Source organism: Rhincodon typus, chromosome 3 (assembly GCF_021869965.1).
Source record: "Rhincodon typus isolate 14 chromosome 3, sRhiTyp1.1, whole genome shotgun sequence".
NCBI classification, from domain to species: domain Eukaryota; kingdom Metazoa; phylum Chordata; class Chondrichthyes; order Orectolobiformes; family Rhincodontidae; genus Rhincodon; species Rhincodon typus.
In genome coordinates this window covers 30,172,965-30,184,819 of record NC_063334.1, presented here as the reverse complement: position 1 = coordinate 30,184,819, position 11,855 = coordinate 30,172,965, and the positions used below count along the sequence as shown (strand labels likewise).

Below are 11,855 nucleotides of genomic sequence, written 5' to 3'. Positions count from 1 at the left end.
GGAATATGGTTGAGGTGAAAAGCATACGTATATTTAACGGGGAGCTACATATGTACACAAGGGAGAAGGAACAGCTATACTTAGAGAGCTGCATGAGGAAAGATGAGGGGAGGTTCAAGTGAAGTATAAGAACCAGCACGCACAAGGGCTGGTGGGAGATATGGCGCAGAAACATGCCAATGTAATCCAACGTTTAAAAAAAATCAAATTGCAATTTTACCTGGGAAATTATTTCTACATAGATTCAGTTTAACTCAGGCTCAGAAACGTATTGGAGCACAGACCTTCACATTTCAGGTTTGCTCCTTTCCACTGCCCTTGGGCAGAGCAGACTGATGTGTCATTTCCTGTTACTTGCATATAGCCAATCTGGCACTGGTACACAACTTTACTTCCATAGGTTGTGTTCACTCTTCGATGGGACAGTGTGTTCAGTAAAGATGGTGGTGATCCACAGTCAACAGCTGAGGAGAGACAAAACCAAAGTCAGTTTAATGTACTTTTGTGTGTATTGGTGAAGCATTTTTAAACCAGAAACCAGAACCTCCATATCAATCAATTTTCAAGAAGGAAGATCCAGAGAAAATAATGAATTCCATTGGCTTAAAGAAAAAGTGTGGCCTGGACACCGGGAGAAACTTTCTATTCACCTCTAAAAAGGATCAGGGGATTTGTAATATTCCTCAGAACACAGATGATGTCGCTCCTGAAATATGGCTTCTCCAAGCTTCTCCAACAATGCAGTACGGCTTTAAACTAGAAACATAGGTCTACAATGGGAGGTGAAGCCACTCCTAGCCCATTTAAATGTGGAAGTTAGACCAATGGATCCTTATTGAGCCCAGATATTCTTTATGTATATAGTTCTTTTTTATTCAATTGTGGGACATGGGCATCACTGGCTAGCTAGCATTTATTGCCTGTCCCTAGGTGCCCTTGAAAAGGTAGTGATGAGGTGCCTTCTTGAACCGCTGTATCCACATGCTGTCCGTAGACCCACAATGCCTTAGGAAGGGAATTCCAGGATTTTGACCCAGTGACAGCGAAGAAACAGTGACATATTTTGAAGTCAGAATGGTGAGTGGCTTGGAGGGGAACTTGCAGGTGATGGTGTTCTCATGTATCTGCTGCTCTTGCTCTTCTAGATGAAAAAGGTCATGGGTTTGGAAGGTGCTGTTTAAGGATATTTGGCAAATTTCTGCAGTGCATCTTGTAGATAGTGCACACTGCTGCTACTGAGAGTCAGTGGTGGAGGGAGTGAATGCTTGTTGGTGTGGTGTCAATCAAGCGGGCTGCTTTGTCTGGATGGTGTCAAGCTTCAAGTGTTGCTGAATTCAGAGATGATTGACTCAATTAGAAAAATAAATACACAAGAGAAAAATCATAATATAAAGTACTTGTTGGGAAATTATTTGTCTGTTCTTTCAGAGTGAATTTGTTTGGTAACATTTTGAAGCACTGACCTTCACATTCCAGGTTTGCTCCTACCCACTGCCCCTGGGCTGAGCAGACTGATGTGTAATTTCCTCTCACAGGGACATAGCCAACCTGGCACTGGTACACAACTGTACTTCCATAGGTTGTGTTGACTGGTTGATGGTACAGTGTGTTCAGTAAAGATGGCGGTGATCCACAATCAACAGCTAAGGAGAGACAAACCCACATTAGTGTGGAATATTTTCATTTGTGCAAGTGACAAACAGATAATGGAACCAGCTCCAGTCTCCTAATGATGATGTAAATAGATGGGTATTATCAGCATTCTAAACATATATTGCAACTGAGTTGTTATCATTTCAAATTGAGTCCTGAATTAACTTATGAGATTACCAGGTATTTTAGAGCTACCATCATTCTATTGCAGCACAAGAGCTGGTACCTGGTCCTTATAATAAAGAGCATTAATTGCACAGGAAATGCCCTCTCTGATAGCCGAACCAAATATTAAATGAAGGTCCACATTGTTGCTTGATTTGTTAAAGACAGAAGTTCACTCAGAACAGTGACCAAACCCAAACTATTTGTTTAGAAGTCAACTCATTTAATGCATTCCATGACAAATGTTAATATTTTGCAGAAGAATGGTCAGAGAAGTTAAAACATTGTAAAAACACAATGAAATGGGAGCTGACTTAAATAAGCACCTCGAAAACTTTGCTAGAATTTGTGTAGGTGGATCAAGTTATCCGGGGTGTGGACAATGGTCAACCTGGACTATCTCATCTAATGACAAAAGAGACACTAACAGTCTTAAAACCATTCTTGAGCACTGAACTGCGCATTCCAGCATCATCCCTTCCCATTTGTGTGTTTTGTCACACACCGGGAAGTTGAGCACCAATTCTCCGCCAACAAGTCCAATGTTGAAGGAGTGCTGCTCTGGCGATACATTAAAAGAAGGCTCCGTCTGTTATCTCAGGAGCATTAAAAGACCCCATGGCACAACTTCAGAATGAAAGCAGAGCAGTACTCCTTGGTGTCATACAGTCATAGAGATGTACAGCACAGAAACAGACCTTTCATACCAGATCTCCTAAACTGATCTAGTCCCATTTGCGAGCATTTGGCTCATATCCCTCTAAACCCTTCCTTTTCATGTACCCATCCAGATGCCTTTTAAATGTTGTAATTGTACGAGCCTCCATCTCCTCCTCTGGCAGCTTGGTCCATAGACGCACCAGCCTTTGTAAGAAAAAGTTGCTCCTCAAGTTCCTTTTAAATCTTTCCCCTCTCCCCTTAAACTTATGCCCTTTAATTTTGGACTCCCCTACTCTTGGAAAAGGATCTTGCCTATTCACCCTAACCATGCCGCTTATGATTTTAAAAACTCCTATAAGGTCGCCCTTCAGTCTCCGATGCTTCAGGGAAAAAAGAACCAGCCTATTCAGCCTGTCCCTATAGCTCAAACCCTCCAATCCTAGCAACATCCTTGAAAATCTTTTCTGAATCCTTTCAAATTTAATAACATCTTTCCTATAGCAGGGAGACCAGAATCGAACGCAGTATTCTAAAACTGGTCTCACCAATGCCTTGTACAGCCGCAACATGACGTCCCAACTCCTATACTCAATGCTTTGACCAATGAAGGCAAGCGTGTCAAATGCCTTCTTCACTACCCTGTCTACCTGCGACTCCACGTTCTAGAAACCATGCATCTGCACCCCAAGGTCCCTACCATTAAATGTATAAGTCCTGCCCTGATTTGCCTGACCAAAATGCAACACCTCACATTTATCTAAATTAAACTCCATCTGCCACTCCTCCAACCATCTGATCAATTATACTCTTGAGATCATCTTCTTCACTGCCCACTACAATACCAATTTTGTTGTTTTCTTAAAATTCATTTGTGGGATATGGGCATTGCTGGCTGGCTAGCATTTCTTGCCCATCCCTAGTTGCCCTTGAGAAGGTGGTGATCAGCTGCCTTCTTGAACCGCTGCAGCCCACCTGCTGTAGGTTGACCCACAATGTCATTAGGGAGGGAATTCCAGGATTGTCAACTGCAAATTTACTAAAATAGGAGATGAAACGACACCCAATGAGGATACCAATAAATGCACATCTTACAAAACTGTAGCAAAAATAAAGGCAGGAATTATATTGGAATTTTGACTTAAGTGTTCATAAAATTAGAAGAGGGAAGGAGGAGAAGGAACTCAAGCAGGTGATATAATTTTCAAAACAGGGCGGGATTCTCCATGGCACATCCCAATCCCATCAGCAGGTTGAAACATGGGCGCTGTGTGTGAAACAGTCACTCAATGCGACTTTCCCTGGAGTAACCAATTCATGGTCAGGGTCTTTCTGGCTCTCAAAAAATCAAGGGACGATTATTAACCTTCCAGCTTCACAGTAGCAGCATGATGCCAGGGTAATGTAAAGAGAGAGAGGGTGCTTCAAAATGAAGGGATTCCCCTCCGCAGCTGGAAATTTAAACTGGTCTTTGCAATAGAACAAGCACCGCGAGGAGTGGAAGGGAGATCTATTTCCCGGGGTGACTTGGAGTTGCTGCAGCCAAGCTGACAGTAAGAGCCCTCCACCCAGCCTTGGTTAAGGATAGGATTAAAGATGTCTTTCTGCGATTACATACAGATGATGTCTGGAGTAACTGCTCTCCTTACTTAGGGAAATTTACATACTCGTCACAGAGGACATTCAATGAACGTTCACCAAATTATTTCTTGGGATGGAGGGATTGTCCTACGAAGTCCCTACTTCCTGACTTGGAAATATATCACTGTCCCTTCATTGTTGCTGGGTCAAAATCCTGGAATTCCCTCCCTAATAGCATTATGGTTCAACCCCCAGCAGGTTGACTGCAGCAGTTCAAGAAGGCAGCTGATCACCACCTTCTCAAGGGCAACTAGGAACAGGCCATAAACGCTGGCCAGCCAGTGACGCCTACATCCCACAAAATGAATAAGTAAAAGTAAGATTAAAAAGATTGGGCCCATATTCTCATGGTGTAGATAAATGGGAGGTTATCTCAATCAAACATTAAAACATTCCTAAAGGAATTGAGCAGGTAAATGCAGGAAAAATGCTGATGAGGGAAGGGCGGGGAGTGGCTAAAACCAGGGGAATCCTGCTCTGAATAAGTGGAAGGCCATTTAGGACTGAGATAAGGAGGGATTTCTTCATTCAGAGAGTGGTGACCCTTTGGCATTATGTGGTATTCGTTGACTATTTTAAAGACACAGATCAATCAATTCCGACAGTACAAAGATTAAAAGATACAAGAATTTTGTGCAAAATTAGTGATGAGCTGCAAGATCAGTCATGATCACAGTGAATACCAGAGCTTGCTTGTCAGGCAGAATGGCCTGCCTCTGCTCCTACTTCTTAACTCACGTTAACAAGTCTTAACTGGTTATCCACTGCTCTTCAGACTGAACCCAAAGATTGTTACAGGCTGATGGTATGACTTTCTGTGCTCAGTATGACTCTGTTCCAGCCTGTTATTCTTAAACCAGGGTTATTCTGAGCTATTCAGGAGCACTGACCTTCACATTCCAGGTTTGCTCCTTCCCACTGCCCCCGGGCAGAGCAAACTGATGTAACGTTTCCCCTCACAGGGAGATAGCCGACCCGGCACTGGTACATGACTGTACTTCCATAGCTAGTGTTGACTGGTCGATGTGGCCTTGCATTCGGTAAAGCCGGTGGTGATCCACAGTCCAGAGCTGAAAAGACACAAACCCAAGGTACTTTAGAACATTTCCGCCGATACTGACAAATTGAAAAATTGAAGAACATAAGAACATAAGAACTAGGAGCAGGGGTAGGCCGTCTGGCCCTTTGAGCCTGCTCCGCCATTCAATAAGATCATGGCTGATCTTTTCGTGGACTCAGATCCACCTACCCGCGTTCTCACCGTAACCCTTAATTCCTTTATTGTTCAAAAAAAATCTACCTTTTCTTTAAAAACATTTACTGAAGTAGCGTCAACTACTTCACGGGGCAAGGAATTCCATAGATTAACAACCCTCTGAGTGAAGAAATTCCTTCTCAATTCAGTCCTAAATCTGCTCCCTCTAATCTTGAGGCTATGCCCTCTTGTCCTAGCTTCATCTGCCAGTGGAAACATCCTCTCTACTTCTATCTTATCTATTCCCTTCATAATTTTATATGTTTCTATAAGATCCCCCCTCAATCTTCTGAATTCCAATGAATATAATCCCAATCTACTCAGTCTCTCCTCATAAGCCAAACCCCTCAACTCCGGAATCAACCTAGTGAACCTCCTTTTCACCCCCTCCAGTGCCAATACATCCTTTCTCAAGTAAGGAGACCAAAACTGCACACAGTACTCCAGGTGTGGCCTCAACAGCACCTTGTACAGCTGCAACATAACCTCTCTGCTTTTAATTTCAATCCCTTTAGCAATGAAGGACAAAATTCCATTTGCCTTCCTAATTACTTGTTGTACCTGCAGACCTACCCTCAGATTCATGCACAAGGACACCCAGGTCCCTCTGCAAAGCAGCATGCTGCAACTTTTTACCACTCAAGTAATAACCCTTTTTACTATTACTCCTACCTTCACATTTATTTACATTGTATTCCGTCTGCCAGACCTTTGCCCACTCACTCAATGTATCTATGTTCCTCTGCAAAGTTTCACAGTCCTCTGCACACTTTGCTCTGCCACTCATCTTAGTGTCATCTGCAAACTTTGACACCCTACACGTGGTCCCCAACTCCAAATCATCTATATAAATTGTAAATAATTGCGGTCCCAACACCGATCCCTGAGGCACACCACTAGTCACTGACTGCCAGCTAGAATAGCACTCATTTATCCCCACTCTTTGCTTCCTGTTAGTCAGCCAATCCTCTGTCCATGCTAATACTTTACCCTTAATGCCATGCATCCTTATCTTATGCAGTAGCCTTTTGTGCGGCACCTTGTCGAAGGCCTTTTGGAAATCTAGGTACACCACATCCACTGGGTCCCCATTGTCCACCTCGCTCGTAATGTCTTCATAGAATTCCAAAAGATTTGTCAAGCATGACCTGCCCTTCATGAACCCATGCTGCGTCTGTCCAACGGGGCAATTTCTATCAAGATGCCTTGCTATTTCTTCCTTGATAATAGACTCAAGCATCTTCCCCACTACAGAGGTTAAGCTAACCGGTCTATAATTCCCCATCTTTTGTCTACTTCCCTTTTTAAACAGTGGCATCACATTTGCCGTTTTCCAATCTGCTGGGATGGCCCCCGAGTCCAGCAAATTTTGGAAAATTACCGCCAGCGCACCTGCTATTTCTCCCGCCATCTCTTTTAGTACCCTGGGATGCATTCCATCACGGCCAGGAGACTTATCAATCCTTAGCTCCATTAGCTTGCCCAACACTACCTCTTCCGTAATAATGATTGTTTCCAGGTCCTCACCTACCTTCGTCCCTTTGTCAACTACTGGCATGTTATTAGTGTCCTCCACTGTGAAGACCGATACAAAATACCTGTGCAATGCCTCGGTCATTTCATCATATCCCATAACTAAATTCCCCTTCTCATCCTCTAAAGGGCCAACGTTTACTTTAGCCACTCTTTTCCGTTTTATATATTTATAGAAACTTTTGCTATCTGTCTTTATATTCTGTGCTAGTTTTTTCTCATGTTCTATCTTACTTTTCTTTATAGCTCTTTTTGTGGCTTTCTGTTGACCCTTAAAGTTTTTCCAATCTTCTAGTTTCATGCTGATTTTGGCCACTTTGTATGCCTTCTCTTTCAATTTGATAGCCTCCCTTATTTCTTTAGACACCTATGGCAGATTACCCCTTTTCTTACAGTCCTTCCTTTTCATTGGAATATACTTTTGCTGAGCACTTCGAAAAATGCTGAGCCTCTCCACGACATTTAACCTGGTGAAGAAGAGAACTAGCCTAAGAGCTACGAATCTATAGCATATAGAGACTGGATTTTACACCCTGGTCCCTACTCCTGGAATAAAAACCAGGCCAAAGGCTGCCTACTCCCACAGTCACTTCAAGGCCATTTGCCATTTAATTGGCTTGATACTAAAATACCACCACCCTCCAGGAGGAAATCTTATCCCTGGGAAGCTTCTTTCGGCTAGAAACGAAAAATGGTAGAGATCACAGTGAGTCAGACAGCATCCATGGAGAGAGACAGCAAACTAACATTTGGAGTCTCAATGACTCTTTATCAGAACTGAAATGAAATGTGAAGGAGGCATCATTTATGCTATACTGGGGGGGCGCGGTAGGTAGGACATTGATTATTCAGATTAAGTGATTAGAATGTGAGAAAGGCAGAACAATGGTGTGTCTAACTGCCAGATTGGAAAGAACAGACAGTCCCACTGGGGTGGGGGAGAGGAGAGAGGGTGAGAGAGAATGAAGCAAGCTAAGCTAAAATAAGGGGAAGCAATTGATTCATAATTCAAAGGTGTTGAACTCAATATTGAACCCAGAAGGTTCCAAACTGCCTAGTTTTTGATGATGAGATGTGGCTTCTCCAGTCCAGATTATTGATCTAGGAGGGCAATCAACTGAATCTAATAGTCTCTAGCCCAAGACAGCTTTTACACCTGGGGCTACCTAGCGCAGGCAGTACCAGGCCTACCGGATATTCAAAATTAATTGAAATCCATTCACAGATATACCTGACATTCAACCTCAATCCATTCACATATTCTCTAATGACTGGAAAACCAACTAACTTCAGAAGGAAACACCAGTAACACAATGAAAAGCACACCTCCTGAACAAAAGCTACCAGACACAGGCCTGTTCCAAATCCAGAGAACCGATGGCAACAGTCCACGACCAGCAGGACCAAAGACTGCCATCTCTACAAACTAATGACCTGACTGACACTACAAGTCCTCAGAGACATCCTGAGATGAAAACCAGACCCATAAAACCAGCAGAAACTAAAAAAAAAAAAAAAAATCCAGGTACGTAACCAATAGATCCAACATGCACCTTATCGGATCTGCGGACGTACCCCAAACTGAAAAGCCTACAACAGCCCAAAGTCTTCACCAAGGTTCTGGGTATGGCAAACAGAGACAGCCAGGCATGTTTCAAAACCGCGTTTTCTCAGTGGTGAGCTTAAACTCCCAGGACTCCAAAGTTCTGACCTAGCTAGCAGGAGGGGAAGATAGGTGGTGACAGTGCATTGGGACCTCAGAGTAAGAAGTCTGATTACAGATTCTGTGAATAAAACTGTTGCTTTCTACGAGTGTCTGTAGGATAAGGTTCTATAGTGTTAATCTAGCTAATAGAGTATTTAGTGGTACTGTGTCCTCTGTATAATTAATTGTGTCAATTTCCTTGTTTATTGCATTTATCTATTTTCTTGTAATATACTTACATTTGTATTTTTAAAAAAATACAGAAATTATTTTGCCCTGAAACACACGTCTCCTGCCTCTTCATTTCACATTCTCCAAATACGTCCAGCGCCCAGAACCAGGGGTCCAGGGGTGATTCAAACCACTTAAAAATCAGAAAAGAACTGATTGCAAACTAGAACTGTACAAAAGGAGGCTTGACAGGCAGAATGGCCTGCCCCTGCTCCTACGTTTTAAGTCACATTAACAAGTCTTAACTGGTTATCCACTGCTCTTCAGACTGAACCCAAAGATTGTTACAGGCTGATGGTATGACTTTCTGTGCTCAGTATGACTCTGTTCCAGCCTGTTATTCTTAAACCAGGGTTATTCTGAGCTATTCAGGAGCACTGACCTTCACATTCCAGGTTTGCTCCTTCCCACTGCCCCCGGGCAGAGCAAACTGATGTAACGTTTCCCCTCACAGGGACATAGCCGACCCAGCACTGGTACATGACTGTACTTCCATAGGTAGTGTTGACTGGTCGATGAGTCAGTGCGTTCAGTAAAACCGGTGGTGATCCACAGTCCAGAGCTGAGGAGACACAAACCCAAGGTATTCGAGAACATTTCCACTGATACTGACAAATTTAAGAACCAGTGCTGAGCCTCTCCACCGCATTTAACCTGATGAAGAAGAGAACTAGAGCTATGAATCTATCGACTGGATTTTACACAATGGTTGGCCTGAGAGAATAAACCAGGCCAGAGCCTGCCTACTCTCACAGACACTTCATGGCCATTTGCCATTTAATTGGCTTGAGGCTGACCTACCGCGTCCCTCTGGGAGGAAATCCTGTCCCTGGCACAGCTTCAAATGGCTAGAAGCTCTCTTGTCCGAACAGCTGTTGCAACACATTCAAATGTGGGTTCTTAAGGTCTTTGTACAAATTCAGGCCAGAGTTCTATTACTGTTAAACAACTTTTGGTAATTTACTAAGACCATAAGATATTGAAGCAGGAGTAGGCCATTCAGCCCATCAAATCTGCTCTGCATTCAATAAAATCCTGGCTGATCTGATAATCCTCAACTCCACTTTCCGCCCTTTTCTCTATAACCCTCAATTCCCTCACTGATTAAAAACTGTACGCCTCAATCTTGAGTATCTTGACTTACCCAACTTCAACAACCCTCTGTGGCAAAGAACTCCACTACCCTCTGAGGGAAGAAATACCTTCTCACCTTTGCCTCAAATGTGCGACTCCTTATTCGGAGATTATGCCTCTCTGGTCCTAGACTCCCCCACAAGGGGGAGCAACCTTTCTGCATCTATCCTGTCAAGTCTTCCAAGAATCATGTATGTTTCAATAAGGTCACCTCTCACTTTTCTAAATTCCAGTAAGTAAAGACCTAACCTATTCAATGTCTCCTTGTACGACTGACTCTCCATACCTAAGATGAGCCTGGTGAACCTTCTCTGGACTGGCTCCAATACAAGTATCTCTTTTCTAAAATGAGCAACATATTTTGAGCTATAGGCTGCAGCTCACATCCTTTGAGCTGGGGGGATGAGCATGGAATTCACTTCCTTTGGGCAAGAGTTGGAGTTCATCCTTGTTGGAGTTGGTTCAGCACACACCCTGTGCAGGACAGGGGGCTAGTGAGGCAGTTCACACCCTGTGGGACTGGCAGAGCTGGATGCTTGGTGCCAGTGACCCTTGCAATGGTTAAAAGCCTGCCATGACAGGAATTCCTCAAGTGGCCATCTTGGAACAATAAGTCACTGTAAATGGATTTTTATAAGCTTGGTGCATTCAAACACACTTTTCATTTTAAAAAAAAGACAACAATGATAAGTAATTAAACTGCTCAATTTGTAGCTTGTCTAGATGGTAAAGAAACAACTTGATATTCTCTCTCAGCAATCAAAAGAACATCACACTCATTATACTAGAAACCTTCTGATTCTGTGTTTGTCAACAGTGGGATCAAAGCTATAGGCTGTCTTGAGATGTACTTCAGAGACAAGGTGCAGCATAGATTGTCAGGCTTTTCAAAGATGTTCACTGAGACCAAAAAGCCACGAATTTGGAAAATCAAACTTGAAGTAAAACAACTACTGATGCGAGAAAATGCAATGTGTTTTTCAGTTTTGCTTCATTACCATTTCCTGCTCTCGGATGCTGTCTGACCTGCTGTGATTTTCCAGCTCCACATTTTTTGAACACAGCAAAATGTTCAGACAGTTCATTTGAGTGGCTGCCATCACTGAATCTACAATCATAACAATTGTGTACTTTGTGTTTACTTTATTGCAGAATAATGAAGCTTAACAATTATATTAGAGCTCATCTCAATTAATGTTCAATTAGTCTGTCTTCTAGGAAATTGAAGACGTGTTGATGCAAAAGATGCATATATACATTACTGATTAGAAGAGAATATTAGTGTAACGTTAGTCTGAAAATGCTACAGTTGAAGCAAACATCAGGCCCTGTGAGTCAACACCCACATTTCCTTTCATGGGGAATATAGAATAAGGTAGCGTTATCTTAAAGTTAGAGCTCAGCCATTCAGCAGTGATGTCAGGAAGTACTTCTTCACACAGGTGGTAGTGGAAATCTGGAACTCTATCCCCCCCAGTGCACTGTTGAGGCTGGGATATTAATTGAAAGTGTTAAAACTGAGATTGATGTTAGGCAAAGGTAATAGCAAAAAATGCTCTTCCAATAATGATTCTAAATAGTTTCTTGTATTGGAATTATACAGTAATTTGAATTGAGAAACTTAAATAAATCGGGGAAGTGGGAACTCAATGCAAAAATTAGATTATTGATTTATTTAAATTAAATAACTCGCAATTAAGAGGAGTGGATTCTATTCCAGAAAGGCAGCTGCTTTGATGCCAAGAATTGCTCGATCACCGTAGCTTTAATCCTGAACTGTTTGTTACAAGAAATACCAAGGTGTAGAGCTGGATGAACACAGCAGGCCAAGCAGCATCAGAGGAGCAGGAAGGCTGACGTTTCGGGCTTAGACCCTTCTTC

The 11,855-nt window shown here is 42.7% G+C and overlaps 1 protein-coding gene across 2 annotated transcripts in view; it reads right to left on the bottom strand.

The window, feature by feature from the left end:
• Positions 1 to 224: 224 nt before the first annotated feature.
• LOC109910763 (sushi, von Willebrand factor type A, EGF and pentraxin domain-containing protein 1-like) overlaps positions 225 to 11,855 on the bottom strand; it is a 46,457-nt gene continuing 34,826 nt past the window's right edge. The window contains exons 7-10 of one of the 2 annotated variants that reach the window (XM_048595151.1): positions 9,223 to 9,402; positions 5,007 to 5,186; positions 1,464 to 1,643; positions 225 to 464 (exon numbers count right to left, since the gene is read on the bottom strand). In XM_048595151.1, the coding sequence (XP_048451108.1) occupies positions 250 to 464; positions 1,464 to 1,643; positions 5,007 to 5,186; positions 9,223 to 9,402 (755 nt within the window). In that variant the 3' untranslated portion in view covers positions 225 to 249. The remainder of the gene's footprint in view (positions 465 to 1,463; positions 1,644 to 5,006; positions 5,187 to 9,222; positions 9,403 to 11,855) is intronic. The other variant, XM_048595150.1, reaches the window with a different exon arrangement.